The sequence below is a fragment of the Vulpes vulpes genome, chromosome 5 (assembly GCF_048418805.1).
Source record: "Vulpes vulpes isolate BD-2025 chromosome 5, VulVul3, whole genome shotgun sequence".
Taxonomy (NCBI): Eukaryota; Metazoa; Chordata; class Mammalia; order Carnivora; family Canidae; genus Vulpes; species Vulpes vulpes.
In genome coordinates this window covers 45,938,373-45,959,893 of record NC_132784.1, presented here as the reverse complement: position 1 = coordinate 45,959,893, position 21,521 = coordinate 45,938,373, and the positions used below count along the sequence as shown (strand labels likewise).

The window sequence follows — 21,521 nt, the reverse complement described above, 5'->3', positions numbered from 1 at the left end:
AGTTACTATTGCTGAGAACTTTTTTTTTTTAGTGTATAATTAACTATATTTTCTAACAATTGCTTATGAGATGCACCAAAAATGCTATTGAATCTTGTCTAATAATGATAGTCACCCATTACATATTGGCTACCACTATGCCAGGCCATTGTTCCAACTTCTTTATGTACCCATTTAGTCCTCTCAACAATTCTATGAAGTGGGTCCTGTTATCATAATCACTTTTTATATTAGTTTCTTGAGTGTTATGCCTGGGATGTAGAGGGGCCCTCTTAGGACCTATGCAGTTTTGAGACCCCATCTGGGCCAGGTTTCAGCTGTATAGAACAGCTGTGGTATGAAACATTTCTACTTCCTGAGCTACCCCCAGCCCAGAGATTTGAGACCACTGAACTCTGACCTTGACACAGTGCTTCTGATCCCCTTGGGGACAGAGGGATCTCAACCTGAACCCTAGTCTCCTTCATTTGGAAATCCAAGAGGTCTGAGTAAAGGTTGACAGGTCTCCTTAGCTCATTGTCATTGTACAGACCTCAGAGGGCTAACTGACAGGACTTCCCGTGGCCTGGGACCTGCCCTCTGGTTCCTTGGTTTCATGGGTGCATACATGTGTCAAAATTTATCAAACTGTAACATGTTAAATATGTAAAGCTTATTCTGGATAAATTATACCATAATAAAGGTATAGATTTTTTAAAATTAGAAGTGGATATGAGATTAAAACTAAAAGATGCAAGCTTTCTAGTCCTGTGGCTTCACCTCTAGTCAACAGCTGAGCCACCCAGGTGCTTCTACAAATCCTTTTTTAAGTCAAAAAATACCATAGGGAGGCCCATGCATAAGTACGATGTGCTGGAGCCACACGTGAGCATATGTGGTTAACTAGAGGGACACTGCTTCTGGCCGGTGCTTCATGTGAAGGTGTCTGGTGTGTGTGTATGGGGTGCTTCAGAAGGAAAGGGAATGGAGGAAACTACATGGCACTACATGGTTCCAAGCTCTGCCTCCTAGCTCAGGTCTGAAGGTTTATGGCAAGGCCATGTGAAGAAGTTGTCTTCACGGGGGACAGTGTGAGCCGTGGGACGTGCAGGTGGTCTGTGTGACACTGACAGGGGAAAGGCCCCTCATCTCAGCCACCCAGGCTGCAGGGTTTGCTCTGTGCTGTTGACCTCTGGCTGTGGATACAGTGGGGTCAGGCTCTGGCCTCCGGCAGTGGAGGTGAGCAGAGTTTAGAGGTCACTGCAGGATGGGAAAGCACTCAGTGGGCTGCTTTCCGAATCCTTGACATGCTCCTCAGGGCGCCCGCAAAAATGAGAACAGGCCATCCTCTGATAGGTAGGTGAGGGCAGAGTCGATGAGAACCAGGAGCTGCCCGAACCTTCTAGAACAGTCACAGCCTTCTCAGCCCGCAACTTCACACATTTGACACCTCAGTTTTCGCAGGGGCCATGGAATATTTGGTAAGGACACTCACAAACTTCCCAGGGGCACACGCTTTATTTTGACATTCAAACGACCACAGCAGTTCGGTCAAAAGGAATGTGCCGGAAGGCCAGGTGGGCAGGAGGGGGGGCAGTGGACAGCCACGGCGCCTCCTCATGGGGAGCAGAACCTGCCGCAGAACAAAATGCTGTTGGTGCGGTGGTGTATGATGAAGAAGAGGAAAGGGTGGTCTGCACAGAACCTTGGCTCGGCTCTGCTGCACCGAGCATTCCTGACCACGGCCGTGGCCGCCGCCGCCTCCGTCCCCTCCTCATTCACCTCCACGAAGCACTTGTGCGCCACCTTGGACACCGGCACATTCTTCTTCGCTGACATTCCAGAAAAGTCTGCCTTGGCCTCCTCAAATGCATCAATCATGCCTACACTTCGAAGAAAAGACTCCAAGTCATAACTCTCCTCCAGCTTCAACCGGGGAAGGAAAACTTGAACTTTGTTCTTAGTCATGTTTTCTGGATCTGTCCAGGCTCTGAACTTCTCGTACGTAAGTGCTTTTTCCACCTGAAGTAAGAAGGAGCCAAATCTTAAAACGTAGAAACAACAGCCTGGCACCCACCACCCCGCTGACAGGCAACGAGATGAGTCCTGGTCCAAGACAATGTACACATTGTCTTGTTCCTCTTGTACACATACCAAGCTTTTCCCTCAAATTCTCATCTTTCTCCCTGCTTTATGGCTATATGAAGAAAATAACCAAAAAACACCTGAGACAGGGGAGTTGTGGGGGTTTATTTTTGTTTGTGTGTTTTATTTTTTATCTGTACCAATCTCATTTCAAGTGTCTTTTAGTTTGGCAAGTTCTCATAACCAAGTGATTGTATGCGTGTGATGCACGTCGGCGTGAATTAGAGACTGTTTGACAAAAGAGACAGAGAATGGCTCAGAACTCTGATGGGCCAGTGCAGGAAGACCAGGGAACATCTGAACAGAAAGGAAGACTCAGCTTCTGGGGAGGCGAGAGCAGAAACAGAGAGTTCAACAACACTGTGGCTTCCGCCATTCTTGTTGGTCTTCGGCCTGTCCTGGCATTCGCTTCAAAACTTCCAAGACCCGTCGTCACTCACTCTGTTTGGCCACAGTTAAGAAAGAAAGGAAGAAGGGGCTTCCACTGCCTCTCGCCTTTCTCTTCACCACCTGGAGTCCAGGCAGATGCTCCTCTATAGTGATGGTTGTTTGGATATTAGCTCGAATTCCCAGACCCTCCTAATTTTCTTCTAAAGCAGCTGTGACAGATCTCACCCTCGACTCATGCCAAGAGCTTTCTTGATTCCAAAGAGAAACCAGGGCAATTGCACAGGCCCCACCCTCGTCATCCTGTGCGTTTGAGTGCTGGTGCCGGCTTGTATCTCTGGCAGGAGTCAACTGTTAGACCCTCAGTACCCTAAACTCAGCCAGATGGGAGGATTTACACCAAGGGAACCATATGCAACATTATATATGAAGCCTTTCCCATCCCCAGAGAGCCAAGATAATAAGCACACTACTGGTCAGGACCTCCCTACAAATTTATTTCCTCCCACTGTGAACTCGTTCCTTTTCTTTCAAGGGAAGAGAGCCCCCTCCTCCTGTCTAAAGAAAATTCTTCAGCTGTACTTGAGCCTCTTGCTACTCAAAGTGTGGTCCCTGACCAGCAGCATCTACATCACCTGGAATCTTGTTAGAAATGCAAAATCTCAGACCATTGCCGCTCCCCAGCCACAAATCAAAAATTGCATTTTAATAAGACACCCAGGAGTTTCCTATGCACATTCATGTTTAAGAAACACTGCCCAGGGATGCCTGGGTGGCTCAGTGGTTGAGCATCTGCCTTTGGCTTGGGGTGTGATCCCAGAGTACTGGGATGGAGTGTTGCATCAGGTTCCTGGCAGGGTAGCCTGCTTCTCCCTCTGCCTAGTCTCTGCCGCCCTCTCTCTCTGTGCTCTCATGAATGAATAAATAAAATCTTTAAAAAAAAAAAAAAAGAAAGAAAGAAAAGAAGAGAAAAGAAAAGAAAAAAGAAAGAAAAGAAAAGAAGAAGAAAAAAAGAAGAAAAGAAAAGAAAGAAAAGAAAAAAAGAAAAGAAAAGAAAAGAAAAGAAAAGAAAAGAAAAGAAAAGAAAAGAAAAGAAAAGAAACAGTACCCAGATTAATCCCTCTTCATGCCTAGCACTTTACTTCAATAATTATTAGGACCTCAACTAGCCCCTCCCTTCAGAAAGAAGCATAGCATTCTTAGAATTTTTGAAGTCTCTCTTCTCAGCTTCATCAGAATGTGACCTCGCCCAATTCCACTCCTGGATACATACTCAACAGAAATGCAAACACATGTTCACCAAGACATGAGATGCTGTTCATTCAATACTCCTAAAAACCCTCAACTGGAATTCCTCAAATGCCATCTGATGGACGAACATTAAAAAATGGACTCAAGCTGTCTCCGCAGATGCTCCGACTCCCTGATGAGGGCTTACCTCGGCGAGATCAGTGTTGTCATCTGGCAGCAGAATGACCATGCTCAGCTCCTCCCCTGCATAGGGCAGCTCCAGGATCTGAGTGTGCACGTCATCCACATACCCCATTTTAAATTTAGCCTGCTTAAACATCATCTGCACCGTCTTTCTCTCCTAATGAAAATACGAAATTAAAATCCGATTGCTGGAAAATGAGCACAGCTTACTAAAGATAAGATATATTTAATCTGCAGAACCCCCAGGTACAGAGAAGAGAATTACTATTTCTGCACATTATGCTGATAGATGCAAAATCTTCACTCTTACATATTAGTATCGAATACAACATGCTATTGTCCCAGCAGATCAACCATTACCAAGGGAGAGAGAATAAAATTTATGAATAGAGAGAGACAACACCCTACATTACTTCCAGAAGAAATTGTGTTTTTCTTTTCTGAAAAGATGCATTAGAGAAACACTCCTAGCAACCTTATAGTTAAACTTTATTTATCCAAGTTAAGGGGAGAATTAACTAAAAATCAGGTTTTGTGGTTGAAGGATGTGGTTAGAAAAGATGTATAGGCCACAGAGACTTATATTTTTATTGCTCAATTATATGGCTTTATGGCTTTGGTTTTCTTGGAGAGGGGACCTTGACAAGATTTGTTGTGTCCACCATTTCTAAAGCTTGCATCAAATGCATTTCTAGACTTTTAAATCTGCGTGCAATATCCTATCATCAAGTTGATGCAAGTGAAATTTCAAGCTAATTGCTATTGACGCCAATTACTAACATACTTAACAGTGAAGGGACAAAAGTATTTTTAAAGTTAGGCTTTAAGTCTAGAGATCTGATGTCCAGTATGATGACTACAGTTACTAATACTTGTAGTGAATATGGAAATTTGCTAAGAGAGTAGATTTCAGGTGCCCTCATCACAAAAATAATACGGTAACCATGTAAGGAAAGTGTATGTTAATTGGCTTGACCACAACAGTTATTTCATTATATGTATTACATCAAATCATCATCTCACTCACCTTATATACAATTTTTATTTTTAAAAAGATCTAAAAATAAAGACAAAGTTAGCCTGAACATCTGTTAACACTTTTTTTCTTGTGTTCAGAATTGCATGGCTGTGAATTATAAGTGAATATATAGGCATAGTTGTCACTGACATTGCAAGAAGGTGTCTACGTCAATACAGTGATATTTCAGGACATACGTAATGCCAAGGGTTAGAGAACATTTTCTTTCGATCTAAATAATAGGGCCAAAGACAGACGAATCGGTTTACAAAGGATGTGAACACAAAACTGTCAATATAAAAATGATTTTACCTTTTCTCTTCCCCTCTCCAACAAAAGATATACAGGGGGTATGAAATTCATTCAGAAATATAGTATGAAATCAATTATTTTTCCTATTCACCCACAATCTTTCCCAGCATATCACATTAAGGGAGTAGCAGTGCATCCAACAAATACTTCCCTACCTGGTTGATTTTAAAGGGCATTCCCCTTGTGCTCTTTCTGTCAAACTGTTCATGCCATTTCCCTTTGAAATAGATGGCATTCACGAGAACCAGCTTAGTCAGTGCATCAACCGTCCCAGCACCCAGGATCTCTGAAATCTTCCCTGCAAAGAATATGAGAGAAGTTTATCGCTATTTGGGGGGAGAAGGGAGGGGAATAAACATTCTCTTCTGACAATGCTCCTGACATATGAAGCTTGGCTTGGCTGATAGCCAGGCTGGAATCCTGCCCTCCTGGCTGTCTGAGGAAAGGGCGATGGGATGTAGTGCTGCGCACACACAGGACATGTACTGCTTGCCCCTAAACAGCAATCTCGAAGCAGGCAGGTCAACTATCATTTTGCCCTCAATTTATAGATCTAGAAATTCAGGTCAAGGCATTTGCCTGACATTTTGCGAAGGTCACATAGGTGGCAAGTGCCTGAGCCGAGACAATAGCCCAAGAGTCTTGCTTCTAATTGTATGCTTGCCAACCTTGATGCCGCTACTGACATTGTAAGCCAGATACTTCTTTGTTGTGGGAAGCGTCCTGGGCATTGTAGGATGTTCCACCAGTAGCATTTCCCCAGTTGTGACAACCAAAATGTCTTTAGCCATTGGCAAACATCACCTGGGGGCTGCCTCTGGTTGAGAAAATTGCTCTATGCTAAGCTTCAAATCTCACTTAGGCGAAGAGAAGCTTCTGAAGGATGAAAGAATACAGACCCGTAAATGGATGAAAGCAGCCCTCCTGAAGGCAGTGAATGGGGGGACGGGATTAAGGGGTGCAATAAAGGGGCTCGAATTAAGTTATCCAATAAGACCAGGGACAAGGTGATGCCCAATGTCCCCTATGGCGCTGATACCTTGGGGAAACACAATGGTAGTCTATCTGATGAAGAGGAAGTGAGTAATGTAGGGAGGAAGTGTGATGTACGTAGAAGCTTCTGGCATCCCCAAATGAAGTGCTAGCAGTGCTGGATCAATGGGAAAGCGAGAGACCACTGCACATATAACATAGGAGGACGTGAGAGGCTGTACCCTTCCCACGATCATTATTTGATTGGCGTTCAGTACAACCATGGGCTCAGCTGCTGCCTGACATGAAGTGGGTGCACCATAAAGACAGAGTGGATGTGGGGCGCCTGGGTGGCTCAGTGGTTGAGCGTCTGCCTTTGGCTCAGGTCAGGATCCCAGGATCCCAGGGTCCTGAGATCGAGTCCCACATTGGGCTCCCCACAGGGAGCCTGCTTCTCCCTCTGCCTGTGTCTCTGCCTCTCTGTGTGTCTCTCATGAATAAATACATAAAATCTTTAAAAGAAAAAAAAAAGAATGGATGTACTACTGCAGGCTAGGTGAGCACATGAAGAAATAAGTGATCTAACACCCCCCCCCCCCCATACCTACACTTCTAGAAGTTTCTAGCTTGTGTCAGGTACTCTGAGTGCTTAAAAGCATGCCCTTCCCCTGTGAACTCTAGCCAAGCACTGGCAGAAGGATTCCTGCTAAGACAGAGGGTGGTCTGGGCAGGGGAGGCTGCAGGTTCCTCATGAGCTGCCCTTCCAGAATCTGGACAAGGCAGAGAAGCTCTTGCCCTGAAAGCAAATTCCACCACAGTCACGTGACAACGGGAGGACAGCCCCATAGACAAAACTAGCCTGTCCTCGTCACCACAGGGGGGTGACGTGAAATGTGGCCCCATCTCAGCCGCAACCTAACCCGAACATCATCCTGCCCTCGGGGCATGACGAGGGCTTTCCCCTCCTCACCCAGAAGGCTGACAGGGACCATCAGCAAAGGAACCATCAGTCAGGGAGAAAAAGTGAATCCATATGGTGCTGATGAGTCTATTTCCCTAGCTACAACAATGAAAGGGTTGAGTGTAGACGGTGCCCCTAGCAGATCCCTGTTTCTTTCTCAAAAGCTTCCTAGAACGGGGTTGGTGTCAGTCCCAACCTCTGAGCCAGCCCAGTTCATCCACCCCAAACAGGAAGCACTTCTCATGCAGTTTCCAGCACAATCCAGAAGGGGAGAGGGTCTGAGATTCTCACTCGGTTGACGTAGCTTTTGGAAATGACCACTTCGTGACCTCATAAACCTGAGAAAAATACCCGAGCCGCATGGCTGGTGGGCCTCTCTCACCTTCCGTCTTCTCTGTCACCCAGTGGTTTATGTGCTCCCGGCATTCTTCGGTGTCTTTGGCGAACGACAGCTCCTCCAGCTCTGCCTGGTAGAACTTCTGGCAGGATTCCCTGTAGGCCTACAAACACGAGTATGGGTCTGTCCTGCTCAGCCCAGGTCCCACGTCAACAAACTTGTCACTATGCTGCCCCTCAAGCAGGACCTCTGAGTGGGGCATCCTGCGCTGTTAGACTCGTATAAGTGATTGGCAAAAGTGTGCAGACCGCGGAGGCCGTGGCTGACCCCCTGCCCGGGGCCCGACACCAGGGAGGACACATGACATTGGCCCCCAGCTGGTTCACAGGCCACTGGGAGAAATGACAGAGGTCCGCACATAGTTCCAAAGGCTTCGAGAACGCAGATGGTGGTGGGCACGCACGGAACAGCCCATGAATGGTCCTGTCCAATGCTTCTGCTCCATGCTGACTTCCTGTTTGATTTTCTGTCTGCCAGGCACTCTAACTTCCTTTTACCCATTTCTGTATCACCAACACCAACCACAGTGTCTGAATTTGAGAACGATGGAGAATACTCCATAGTGGAAACAGATCCTCCAGGAGTGGAATGGATAGGCCTAGATCACACCCGGGGGCGCCAGGGCTGAGGGGTGGATTAGGGGAAACAGTGGCAGGGGATGAGCTCTGAAATGCAAGTTCAAGTCAGGAAGGGCCTGCACCCAATGCGTGAAAACCCAAAGATAACTCACCTCACAAAAACTTGGTTTCAGATATAATGTGCCTGGCAATTGGCTCCCATCCTCCGCCCATCTCCTGTCCTCAAATATTTTAGCTTCTACAGAAGAAAGAAAATGTGGAGAGAAAGAGAAGCCAAGCAACTGACAAAAAGGGGAGGTGAGTCCCTGTGTCCCCAAGATCCCCCAATTACAATACTCAAAGATGAGGATGACGTTCAAAAATGAACATCAATTAACCAGAAGATTCCTGGGATCATTAGTGCTTGTCCTAGAAGACCCAGAACATTCTCCAATGCTACTTAAGCCCCAAACAGGCGATCTCTACAGCAGCCAGGACAGGGATGTATTTGAATCGGACAGAGGCATCCTTGGAACTGCCGGCCAGGAAGATGGCCAGGTTTGCCCAGATGACTCCATTGATCTGAGGTCGCCACACTCTGCAGAGTATGCAACATAATTTTTTGGCCCTCACTTATTGCGTGATGGCAGGCTTTTACTGCACTGGGGAGCTTGGGAATGACAGGCTTCAGTAAATAGGAAGTGCACAGACTAAAAGCCTCACTTTTATGAACCAATTTTAATTAAAAAGACTCTTGTGTCACAAGTATGGGAGAACCTGGCTGGACGTGGAGAGATCCATCAGGAAAGAATTTAATGGTGTAGAAAATACAGTGAGAATGGACTGGACCCAGGCAGTGGTGGCGATGATTCAAAGAGGGGACACATTTAAGAGGCCTTGAGAGACTGGCCCTGCAGGAACCACCCAACAACCGGAGGTGAGACTGGGGACAGCTGTATACACACAGGGGACAATGTGGTCACTGCGACATAGGGGGTCAAGGGGCAGGGAGGCAGGTCTGGGTGCAGGAGGATGCACATATTGAGGTTGACATTTGGGAAGAATCTCTCAAAAACAACTTTTAAAAAGACCAGAGGCAATCATAAAATTCAAAATTACAGAAGATTACAATTCTGGGCACATTTAAGGCACCAGAATTATACTTTATCTCTGTTCTTCTGCAGTGTCTATCTTTTTTTGCCTTTTTTTTTTTTTTTTTTTTGACATCAATACGTGAGCACAACTTACTGGAAGAAAATCACATGTCTCCTCTCCGAAGAGTCTGTTGGCAGTTCTGAGCAAGTACTGAGTGCCGGATTTGTTAACCTCCGCGAGGAGCGACCGGAAACCTTGGTGAATATCTCCATCTCTGCTCAAACAAAGCGCCTGGTAACAGACAAGGACGGGGCCTTGTAACATTGCCATTGCCATCTTGCTCCCACAAAGAGCTATCTCCAAACCAACCCCTGCGCTGAAGATCACAACAGCTCCCCCATCTTGAAGGGGGTTTGGTTTAACTCTCCCACAGCACTTCTCCACTTGGGCGCTGTTGCATTTGGGGTCAGATACTTCATTGCGGGGGCTATTCTCCATGTTTTAAGAGATTGTGAGCATTTCTAGCCTCTAACCACTAGATGTCAGGAGGACCTCTCAGCTAGGACAACCAAGCTGTCCCGTCAGTGGCAGATGTCCCCTGGAAGACAAAATCGTGCCAGGGCGTAAACCACTGACCTGGCAGATTGACCCACTTAGAAAGGTGGGTGTGATGACTCAGAAGGGAGACACAACAGAACAAATAGGTAGCTGGAATGAAGCTGGCATGACCCAGGGAAGACAAGAATGAGCAGAAATCAACAGAGACTACGTCAGCAGCAATTTCAGACGTTCTGCAGACCACCCTGTGACTTCCATGTCAAGTCAGAGTGGAAGTTAAGGTTGTTCCTCTGTCTCCCAATGGCCCTCGTCCAAAGCCTCCCTCCTCCAGGCAGCTGGAAGAAACCACCCGCCCGTCCCCCCACCCCCCAGCTGCCATCCCCAGGGGCACTTCCAGAAGGTGCCCACATACCCCTGCTATCAATGGGGAAGTCCTGGGCACTGGCCATGTTCTGGGACTGTCCGAGAAACTTAAGCTAACAAAAAGATTAGAGATTACTTCCCTAAAGTGTTTGCCACTACTGCCTTTGTAGCTCAGGTCCTGGGGACCCGTTTCAGCTCAATCAGATTACACGTTCCTTCTCAATGATTTCAGAAACAAAAGTCCACACTGTGGTGCTTTCTTCCTGTGCTTATGCCTAATCATACCCTAGAAAGAACCCACTTAACAGAAAGTTCGTTCAAACAGCTACATCTCAATTGGGTATTTGACGTTAGCAAAAACCTAAAATGTAACAAAGGTGAAATTTCCAGACTTCCTGTGGGACAGAATTATAGCTCACCTGACTTATCAAAGTCACCACTTTGCTATCACATATTGATGCTCTGATCTAGTAGCAAAAGTGACATAATGACTCGTTTGGTCAAGGTCCTGCAGGTGGGCTGTCAAGGTAGGCTGCAGGTTCTGAAACAATTCCCATTTCTGCCTCCAGCTGCTCTTTTTCCCTCACCAGGGTGCCTCCTGCCACCCACCAGCCACCTGCCAGCCGCCCTGGCTTCCATCAGCTGCTGTGACGTATGAAATGACGAGCTCTGTGAAAGAACTGAAAAAAGCGACCCACTGTTCTTCCTCTGCGACAGGCACACATACCTGGGACATCTGGGCAGCGGTGTTTCCTTTGGCCCCCATGAAGACCATGGCCAGGGCAGAGGAGATGCTCAGAGGGGAGCAGAACACATTTCGCGAGCTGTCCTCTCTACCCAACATTTTTAATAAGTTGATGGCAAAACTGCCATTTGCTTCATAGAGATCATCCATCAGGGAAGGTCTGTATCAAAAGGACAACACAGAAGCACATCAGCCAAGCCCACCGTTGTGTCATCTGGCCAACAGCACCCCTGTCAGTGGTCAGTGGCATGGCCAGAAGAATAACCACACCCCCACAGCCAGCCACGTTCAACCTCCCAAACCTTTGTTATCTTGCACAGCATTAGAGGCCTTGCAGATATGATTCACTGAATCAAGGACTTGAGACAGGGAGATTTCCTCCAGTATCCAGGTGGGCTCAGCATAATTCCTGGGTCCTCCTAAGAGGAAGGCAGGAGGCTCAGAGCCAGAGAAGGAGATACGACAAGAGAAGCAAAGGTCAGAATGACATGAGGCCATGATCAAGGAATGCAGGCAGGACACAGACTCTGCCCCTGCAACTGTATCTCCTTAGGCCTTGGGTGAGGCGGGGATCTCCTGGATGTCTCAGGGGCAGGAGAGCAGAGGAGCTCAGTGGGTGCAAGAGGACAGGGAGACAACTGTTTCAACCAGAGCCTCCCCAGGGTTGACTGGTTCCTTGAAAGCTTCTTCTTAAGGCTTTTTTTTAAAGAGGAGATAGAAGATGTCTCTGATTTAGGAAGGAAAAAAAAAAGTGTGATGTCAAACCAACCAACCAAAAAAAAAAAAAAAAAAGTATAAGGTTGGAGTCTAAATATAGATTCTACAATAGACCCAACTAGTGCAAATTCAGGTTTAAAAGAAATGATGTAACATATCAACCAAGGGGTGCTTGAATGGGTCGGGAGGTTAAACAGCCAATTCTTGGTTTCAGCTCAGGTCATAATCTCAGGGTCCTGAGATCAAGCACCACCACCACCACCCGCCCCATGTCAGGCTCTGCTCAGCGGGGACTTGGCTTGAAGATCCTCTCTCCCTTTCACTATGCACCTCCTCCTGCTCACACTCACTCTCTCTCTAAAATGAATAAATGGATAAATCCATCCATCTATCAATCAATCATACAACATCAACCAAGAGAATACAATAGTGGCAAAGCTTGCACAGCGGTATGCTATACTTTACAGGTCACTTCTTAGAGGACAACAGTGGAAGTTCCTCACTGTCCTCCCCTCTGGAAGCCTCTCCAGAACCTTCAGCTGCTCGGCTTGAACCCGAGGGCTGCAGGTGTGGGAACGCTGATGCATCTGCAGTGGGCAAGTCCCATGAGGGAGCAGTGTCTAGCCTGCCTGCAGGCCACCTCCGGCCGTACATTTCCTCGCCTGGCATTGGAGGACTTTCAGAAAAGGAACAGCTAGGAGCCCGAGGGAGACGCAAACTGCACAGCACGGGGCCCAGCACAGGTGGCACCAAAGGGACCCGAAGGAGGAGAGAATTAGGTAAAGCAGAGGTGATAGACACAACTCTGGAGTTGATCCTACCTGAGCCTAAACTTAGGTGGCTGCGTGTGAGTGCTGTGTGTGTGTGTTTGTGTGTGTGTGTGTGTGTGTGTGTGGTCCTGCCTGAACAGGCAAAGGAGTGTACTGGAAATTCACACCAATGCCAACTGTACATTTTAACTGCACCTAATGGCAAATGCCTTCTTCTGGGTCCTTCCATCTTTCCTCTTCCTTCATTGCACTTCCACGTGGGCAGGTGCTGGTCAGTAGCAGGGTATTTCCCATCAGCGTCTGCCCCATCCATCAGCGATGACACACTGGCACACACTTATCCCGAGGGCGCCTCGGGGGTGTGTCCAGGTCACACCCATAAAGAGGCAGGAGCTGGAACAGGATAACCCTATGACTCTCTTTCCTCGTGATGCCCCATTACTTTGTGATGACCCAATCTCATGTGCACATTAAGCTTTCGAGAGGGCGGGGCTTGAAACAAAGAGGAATTTGCCCGATATAAATCTAAAAAGGGATGAATTTCAACATGATATGAAACAACACCTCTGGGTACCCGTGTCACCATCCCACTGCATCATAAGAACACAATAATGTGGAAAGGTCTGATTTCCAGCCTATAGGGAGCCACACAAACATAGATGGGTGGTTTCAAGCCAGCCCTGTGCTCTGTAACTGGATCATTTATAAAGTCCTAAGGAAGCCCACAGAGAAGTGGAATAAATTCTCTTTAAAAGCTCAGGGGAAGGCGAGGGGTGAGCTGGCTTTCAGGGGCTGGGCAAGAGCTTCTGGGAGGTGAGGAAGGGGGAGGTGACGTTAAGGCCACGGTGATGGGATTGGCAGGAGAAAGAAGGTGGCAGGAGGTGCAGGGCAGGCGATGTGGGGCGGGGGCGCTGGCTCTCTGTGGTCGCGTGACACAAGGTGGCAAGAGACAAGAAGCCTGACCTTGAGCTATGGTCCGGAAAGCCAGGGATGGTTTTTAAACAAATGTTTTTCTATGAGTCCACTGGATTTTAGAAACTCAGCGGCTCACCGCTGAGCCTGGAAAAAGGCTGGGGAAGCTGCTGGCTGCCTACTGCCATTAAGCAGTGGCTGCGGGATAGGGAGGAAGCACGAGCAGGGCAGGGTGGAGGGTGGCACTGCCCGGGCCGGGTGACCCATCACATGAGGGGCACATGAGGGACACGGAAAAGGAGTCAAGGATGACACTGAGGCTGGCCAAAAACAAGACAACAGGCCCCAGGTGGAGTTGCTTATGCTCAGCCCCAGATCCGGAGTCTTGATTTCATTAGTTTCGGCTCTCCCCAAAATGGGATCTTAAACCTGTGAATCAGGAGCCGCCTAGTGAGGTCCCCTGCTGACAGTCCCCTGCCATTCCCTAATGGAAGATAACTTTGCAATAACCAACCCTCTGTTTTGCCAGGATAACTTCCTTAGTCCCACTCCCCTTCTGCTTAGAAGTCTTCGATTCTGGGCAGTTCCTCAGATCCTTCCACTGCCAGACGGGATGCTGCCCCATTCGAACTAATCTGCGCTCAAGTGAACTCAACTCTTCAATATGCCTCAGTTTATCTTTTAGCAGACTCCTAGCTAATTGACGCTTCGGGCCAGCCATGAACCACTGGAGGTTTATCTGAGGAGCCACATGGAATGAGGAAGGTGATACATTCCATCTGAGATGTGTAGACCATGCAGAGCACCTAGGTACCTAGGAACCTGTGAGGGAGACAGGGAGGGGCGCTGGTGAACCCAGGCAGGTTCCTGAGGCCGGGAGAAGTCCCAGAGCAAGAGGTCCGGGCCATTAGCACCAGGTTGCCAGAGATCCCAGGCAAATGGGATGAACCTACGAGGTACAGAGAGGCCTACAGGGGAAATCCACCTAGATTGCTGTTGTTGTTGTTTTAAGATTATTTATTTATTCATGAGACAGAGAGACAGAGAGAGGGGCAGAGACACAGACAGAGGGAGAGGCAGGCTCCCTGTGGGACTGGATCCCAGGCTCTGGGGACCACGACCTGACCCAAAGGCAGGTGCTCAACCGCTGAGCCCCCAGGTGCCCGACTCGCCTAGTTTTTAAGAATTTCCAGTATTTGCAGGTAGGAAGAGGAAGATGATAAGGGCCAAGGATGAGGGGTCCCCTGGGGCCTGGGAGGGCGTGTGCCAGGGGCCAGGGCAGCGGGAGGGCGCGGGTGGGGGGCGGGAAGGCAGCACAGGCGGCGGCGGAGGCTGCTGCGCCCCGAGGCCTCACCCGAGCGGGAGCCGGAGCCGGGGAGTCCCTTAAACTGATTCCTGGGGCCGCAGACCAGGCGCAGACAGGCAAGGGAGCGTGGTGTCGAGGAGAAGCGGCCACTGAAGGCCACGTGAAAGAAAGAAAAAGGATGAAGAAAAGCAGAGACTACGGAAGAGACAAACGGGGCACAGGAAGGACGGAGGGAAGCGCGGCGGGAGGGAGGGAGGGAGGAGGGGGGCGCGGCGCGGACGGGGGCTCCCCGGTGGGGGGCGCCTCTCCCTTCCCGCGGGCTCCGCGCAGCGCAGGGGGCGCCCCGGCCCGGGCGTGTCCGCCTCCCCCCTCCCCCCTCCCCCCCCCCGCTCGGTGCCTCCGCCCCCCCGCCCGGGGACCCCGGGGACGCGCGCCTCCGCCCGGTACCTGCGGCTCCGGCTCCGCGGCGGCTGCTCCCCGAGCTCGCTGCGCGCTGGCGGCCGCCTGACCTGGGCCGGGCTTCCGGGGCGGACTCAGCCGTCCGGGTGCCGCCGCCCGCGGCCGGGGGCGGGGGGGGGAGCAGCGCCTCCCCGCGGTCGCCTGGGGCCCGGGCCGCGCGCTCCGTGTTCGGTGCGTGAGCGCGAGAGCGGGTGCACGGCGGCCCCGGGGCTCCGCGGTGTGGCGCCGCCTGCAGCCCGCGCCTGGTCCTGGGGACGCGGGGTCGAGTCCCGCGTCGGGCTCCCTGCGCGGAGCCTGCGTCTCCCTCTGCCTGGGTCTCTGCCTCTCTCTCTCTCTGTGTCTCTCATGAATAAATAAATAAAACCTTAAAATAAAATAAAAGCGACCCTCCACTCTGGAAATTTACCAAAAGCAAGGCCAGAGGGTAAAGGTTCTTAGGGCCCCTGGCTTCCAAACTGCTCTGGTCGGACTTCAGTCCAGCGTCCCGAGCATGCACCTCTGGTATCGGTATTCAGACTGAGATGTGCAAATAGGCTAAGTACTAATATAAACGCTACCAACACTTCAAATAAGAAAAAATTTATTAGAAATACACATTTTTAAGTACTCAGAAAGTTATTTCAAGATTTAATGAAATCCACGAGATTGAATATGTGTCTTAACCTTAATTTAACGCTTTTAAATACAGTAACTTAAAGACCAGTTTGGGTTTTTTTTAAGATTTTATTTATTTATTCATGAGAGAGAGAGAAGCAGAGACACAGGCAGAGGGAGAAGCAGGCCCCATGCAGGGAGCCCGACGTGGGACCCGATCCGGGGACCCCAGGATCACACACACACACACACACACACTGAGCCAAAGGCAGACCCTCAACCACTGAGCCACCCAGGCCTTGTCCCAAGACCAGGTTTTTTTGTTTGTTTGTTTGTTTTTTGTTTTTTGTTTTTTTTTAAATAATAAATTTGTTTTTTATTGGTGTTCAATTTACCAACATACAGAATAACACCCAGTGCTCACCCCGTCAAGTGCCCCCATCAGTGCCCGTCACCCATTCACCCCCACCCCCCGCCCTCCTCCCCTTCCACCACCCCTAGTTCGTTTCCCAGAGTTAGGAGTCTTTATGTTCTGTCTCCCTTTCTGATATTTCCCACACATTTCTTCTCCCTTCCCTTATATTCCCTTTCACTATTATTTATATTCCCCAAATGAATGAGAACATGCACTGTTTGTCCTTCTCCAATTGACTTACTTCACTCAGCATAATACCCTCCAGTTTCATCCACGTTGAAGCAAATGGTGGGTATTTGTCGTTTCTAATGGCTGAGGAATATTCCATTGTGTACATAAACCACATCTTCTTTATCCATTCATCTTTCGATGGGCACCGAGGCTCCTTCCACAGTTTGGCTATTGTGGACATTGCTGCTAGAAACATCAGGGTGCAGGTGTCCTGGCGTTTCATTGCATCTGAATCTTTGGGGTAAATCCCCAACAGTGCAATTTCTTCAGAGAGTTAGAACAAATTATTCTAAGATTTGTGTGGAATCAGAAAAGACCCCGAATAGCCAGGGGAATTTCAAAAAAGAAAACCATATCTGGGGGCATCACAATGCCAGATTTCAGGTTGTACTACAAAGCTGTGGTCATCAAGACAGTGTGGTACTGGCACAAAAACAGACACATAGATCAATGGAACAGAATAGAGAACCCAGAAGTGGACCCTGAAATGTATGGTCAACTAATATTCGATAAAGGAGGAAAGACTATCCACTGGAAGAAAGACAGTCTCTTCAATAAATGGTGCTGGGAAAATTGGACATCCACATGCAGAAGAATGAAACTAGACCACTCTCTTGCACCATCCACAAAGATAAAGTCAAAATGGATGAAAGATCTAAATGTGAGACAAGAGTTCATCAAAATCCTAGAGGAGAACACAAGCAACTCCCTTTTTGAACTCAGCCACAGTAACTTCTTGCAAGATACATCCATGAAGGCAAAAGAAACAAAAGCAAAAATGAACTATTGGGACTTCATCAAGATAAGAAGCTTTCGCACAGCAAAGGATACAGTCAACAAAACTACAAGACAACCTACAGAATGGGAGAAGATATTTGCAAATGACATATCAGATAAAGGGCTAGTTTCCAAGATCTATAAAGAACTTATTAAACTCAACAGCAAAGAAACAAACAATCCAATCATGAAATGGGCAAAAGACATGAAGAGAAATCTCACAGAGGAAGACATGGACATGGCCAACATGCACATGAGAAAATGCTCCGCATCACTGGCCATCAGGGAAATACACATCAACCCACAATGAGATACCACCTCACACCAGTGAGAATGGGGAAAATTAACAAGGCAGGAAACCACAAATGTTGGAGAGGATGCAGAGAAAAGGGAACCCTCTTACACTGTTGGTGGGAATGTGAACTGGTGCAGCCACTCTGGAAAACTGTGTGGAGGTTCCTCAGAGAGTTAAAAATAGATCTGCCCTATGACCCAAGACCAGGTTTTAAGTTCAGTTTATTTCTAAACTTGGATTGGTTGCTGTCAGAGAGAAACGCTTCTAAGGAAATGGGTTGATTAAAATGGGATAAAGTCATCATCATTGGTTCTGCTGACTAAACCTTGACATTTGATTTGCATTCACATACTAACCATGCAAAGATGTCTGGTTGAAATCGAAGTATTAAAAATCTATTTATCCTCCTGAAAATCATTGGCTTTGCAAACTCATGTTTCCTGACTTGTATTTTCCATATCGGAACAGTGAGAAGCCCACCAAATCTTCTCTGTTTGGAAGACTTTCATGAAGTTTAGAAAATTATATTTGCAAGTTTTTTTAAGTGCCCATGTTTGAGAGTTTTAACATCTTTTTTCTAGTAATAAAATCATATCACAATGGAAAAACATCCCAATGGATGTTCTCAAATGATCACTTTGCAATCCTCCGCAAGCAGTTGATTTCACATTCATAGCTAAAATACACCTTTACCTAAAGGCAATCAGTCAATGGCATTAAAAAAAAAAAAAAAAAAACACTTTCTAGGGGCACCTGGATGGCTCAGTGGTTGAACATCTGCCTTTGGCTCAGGTCTCCTGATCCTGGGGTCCTGGAATTGAGTCCTGCAGTGGGCTTCCCACAGGGAGCCTGCTTCTCTCTCTGCCTGTGTCTGCCTCTCTCTCTCCATGTCTCTCATGAATTTAAAAAAAACATTTTTTTAACAACACTTTTTTTTACTGTAGGTGTTCTACTAGTGTCAGCCACTTAGCATCACAGGAGAGATCAGTACATTGGAACACTAGACTTTTTAAAAAGAAATTAATAATAACAAGTAACCAATAATAATAATAAACTAATACTAATTAACTAACAAAAACAAGAGGTGAATTAAAAGGCTGAATTAGATCATCAGGAAATGCGGTAGAGAAATCCCTGTAGATGAATAGGTGAGGTCTGTAGGGAGCAGGACCTGACTGCTCTGACATCTTTTCTAAATATTTACAAAATTAACAATTTTACCAGTCAGAGCATTCTAACCCATTCATAATGAGTCATTTGTAAACAATTACAAAATTTTAATGCATTTGACTAAAAATATTTGATTTCCATATGTCAAAAAGGTGCCATAAAACTAAAAGATGAATGACAAAATAAGAAAATATTTGAAAAAAATCTTTAAATGCCACTTAAATTGTTCAAGAGAAAAGTTGATTTAAAGAACCAAACCCCAGGAAAAACATGTACAAAGTACATTAGCAAATTTGCAACAAAGAAAGGCAATGGCTCTTGTAGTCCTGAAACTAATGTAACAAGAGTGTGTCAACTATGTACAAAGTTAAAAATTGAAAATCAAAGAAGGAAATAAGAAAAGCAATGGCAATCATTAGATGAAGTATTATCCTTGAAGAAAATATTGAATATTTTTTTTAGTATAAACTATCTGCTAGATCCTATTCTAGAACTTCTCTTGCAAGATCTGAACAACTCTGGGAGGTAGGGGCTACGAATATCTGAGCAAACCATGGAACCTTAGCTTTTTAGGTTTCTGGTCCTCAAGATCCCACTGCTCCAAGGAACAGAGAGGATTGGAAAACAGGTCTGTGTGACTCTGGAGTTCGCTGTTCTAATCACTGTGCTACACTATGGCCTTCCAAAAAGGAGGAAGTGGCAGAGAGGAAATAAAAGTTATTATTTTAAAACATAAAATTTGCAAGTATTCTTATTCTCCATAAGCAATGCTGTAAATTGGGTACCAGTTATGTCCAGAATTGTGTTTAAAAAAAAAAAAAAAGAAAGAAAAAGAAAAAAAGAGAGAAGAAAAGAAGGATGGGTGGAATAAGGAAGAAGAAAAGAAATTACCATGAAAATATTGATATTTTCTAAATCCAAAATTGAATTTCAAAGAATTTCACTGAAAGTAAAACTCACAAACATGGGCCAAAATATTTTGCAGAATGATGACCTCTTCTTCTTTTACTTCATGTGCATGGAGAAAACCTCCCAACAACAGAGAAGAGATTAGATTCTCTCACATCCCTGATAGGATACGAATGGAAATATTAGTAGAACAAAACAATATTGCCACAGGAGCATGCGATATTAAGAGTAAATTAGGAGTAAAGTTACCTGTGAGCATAATCTATAGATCGATGAGAAAGAAAGAAATTCTGTGCCTCGTGTGTTTCTGAGTGACAAGTCATTTTTCTGTTATTCGTGTTTTTCTGAGAGTTTTTAAACTTTTTCCTTTTATGAAATTAATGTACATACGCTTAGCTGAAAAAAAATCAGATAAAGCTAGAGGAGATAATTGAAAAGATAGTGGATTCCTATTCAGTCTTCCCAATTCCCCAGGAGCAGTCACTCTTTTTCCTCATATCAACCTCCATATTATTTCCAAATAATATGGCTATACTCCCATTCTTGACTTAACAATTCTAGACATTTATTGCCTTCCTATTTAGGGGCTGAGGATTCAGTCTTCTGGCACAATTCACACTTTTTCACTTGTCTTGAGTGTTAACTTTATTGCAACTATAGTATTCGTTGCTAGATTAACGAGTGTACTTAGAGTGCATTCCTTTTTTTCTCATAAAGCCATTTTTCCTTATGTTCATATTTCCTTCTTCCCCAGTTTCCTTTATACTGATGGCAAATGTGCCTCCAAATGTTCTACATATCGAGCAAAACTTGTCAATGTTTTTTCACATGTGCTCTCCCATATGAGAAACTCAACAATTCATCAGTTTTTCCTCTCCTAGTCTGCCACCAACCAGTACGGGCAAGGTTCTCGAAAGTTTGTGGGATATTTCCCTCCCACAGCTTAACTTCATAAGCGAGGTACAACTTTCCCTTCTGTTATACTTTAGCTAGCAGGCAATTTATTATTTGTCAATGGAGTAAAAATAATTTTTTCTCGGACATTAAAACACACTGCTTAATAGCAAATACATTATTTTTTCTTAAATATTTAGACATTGATAACATAATCTGTCTGATTTTTTTAAGCTTTAAATACCTTTAAAGGCAAACTTACAAAGTTCACACACTTTTGCAAACATTTGAACTTCCATAAATCTAATAAATCAAGACTTACAAGTCCAGTGAACTAGACTCTCCTAAAACTCAAATATATCAAAAAAAAAAAAAATACACAAAATAGTACAATGATTGCAAGACTTATTCTACTAAGATAAGAAAGAGTATCTAGTATCATCCTTTTTCCTCTCTTGTTTGTTTGAAAAATACTATGTTTAATACTCTCTCCTCATTGGTCTCTGAGAATGTTATAATGGTCTTCCTGTATGATATTTAAGAACTTTTAATTTACTAGAGCAGAGACACAAAGAACTTGTCTCCTCTACTTAGTGTGAGACATAATGGATGGAGCCAAAATATTTCACAGAGATATGATTTTTTAAATTGTATATATTACAATTTCCTATCTTTGAAGCTAAGGCATAGATATGATAAAATGTCATATATATTACAATTTCCTATCTTTGGAGCTAAGGCATTTTTTATGCTAAACATTGAACCAAGATTTCATACAGAAAACACATTTTCTTATACTACTTTATATTGTTCATATTAGGTCTAGTCTTTCATTTTATTAGATGAATATCAAAAAAATATAACCTAGAATATATAATCAATCTAAACTTAGAATAACAGCTGATGAGACTACCAATAAGCAGTTGTGTGTGAATATTTTTTTAAAGAACATAGGAAAAGCACAGCCAATTTTACAGAGATTTAGCATGACTAAGAGTATCTTTTAATAACTTTCAATACATATTTATATCAATTAGAAATGTATTCTTCTGGGGCACGTGGGTGACTCAGTTGGTTAAGCAGCTACCTTTGGCTCAGGTCGTGATCTCAGGGTTCTGACATGGAGTCTGCTTCTCCCTCTCCCTTTGT

General features: G+C 45.7%; 1 protein-coding gene across 2 annotated transcripts; it reads right to left on the bottom strand.

The window, feature by feature from the left end:
• Positions 1-1,478: 1,478 nt before the first annotated feature.
• On the bottom strand, positions 1,479-15,193 carry SERPINB8 (serpin family B member 8). 2 transcript variants are annotated; one of them, XM_072758058.1, is made up of 8 exons: positions 15,076-15,138; positions 10,906-11,083; positions 9,411-9,548; positions 8,336-8,421; positions 7,591-7,708; positions 5,431-5,573; positions 3,950-4,102; positions 1,479-2,001 (listed from the first exon to the last, which is right to left on the bottom strand). In XM_072758058.1, the coding sequence occupies exons 6-8, from the start codon at positions 5,449-5,451 to the stop codon at positions 1,597-1,599; spliced, it is 579 nt and encodes a 192-aa protein (XP_072614159.1). In that variant the 5' UTR covers positions 5,452-5,573; positions 7,591-7,708; positions 8,336-8,421; positions 9,411-9,548; positions 10,906-11,083; positions 15,076-15,138; the 3' UTR covers positions 1,479-1,596. The 2 variants fall into 2 exon arrangements, with proteins under 2 accessions (XP_072614159.1, XP_072614158.1); XM_072758057.1 differs by lacking the exon at positions 8,336-8,421 and having other exon boundaries at positions 15,076-15,193.
• Positions 15,194-21,521: the final 6,328 nt, after the last annotated feature.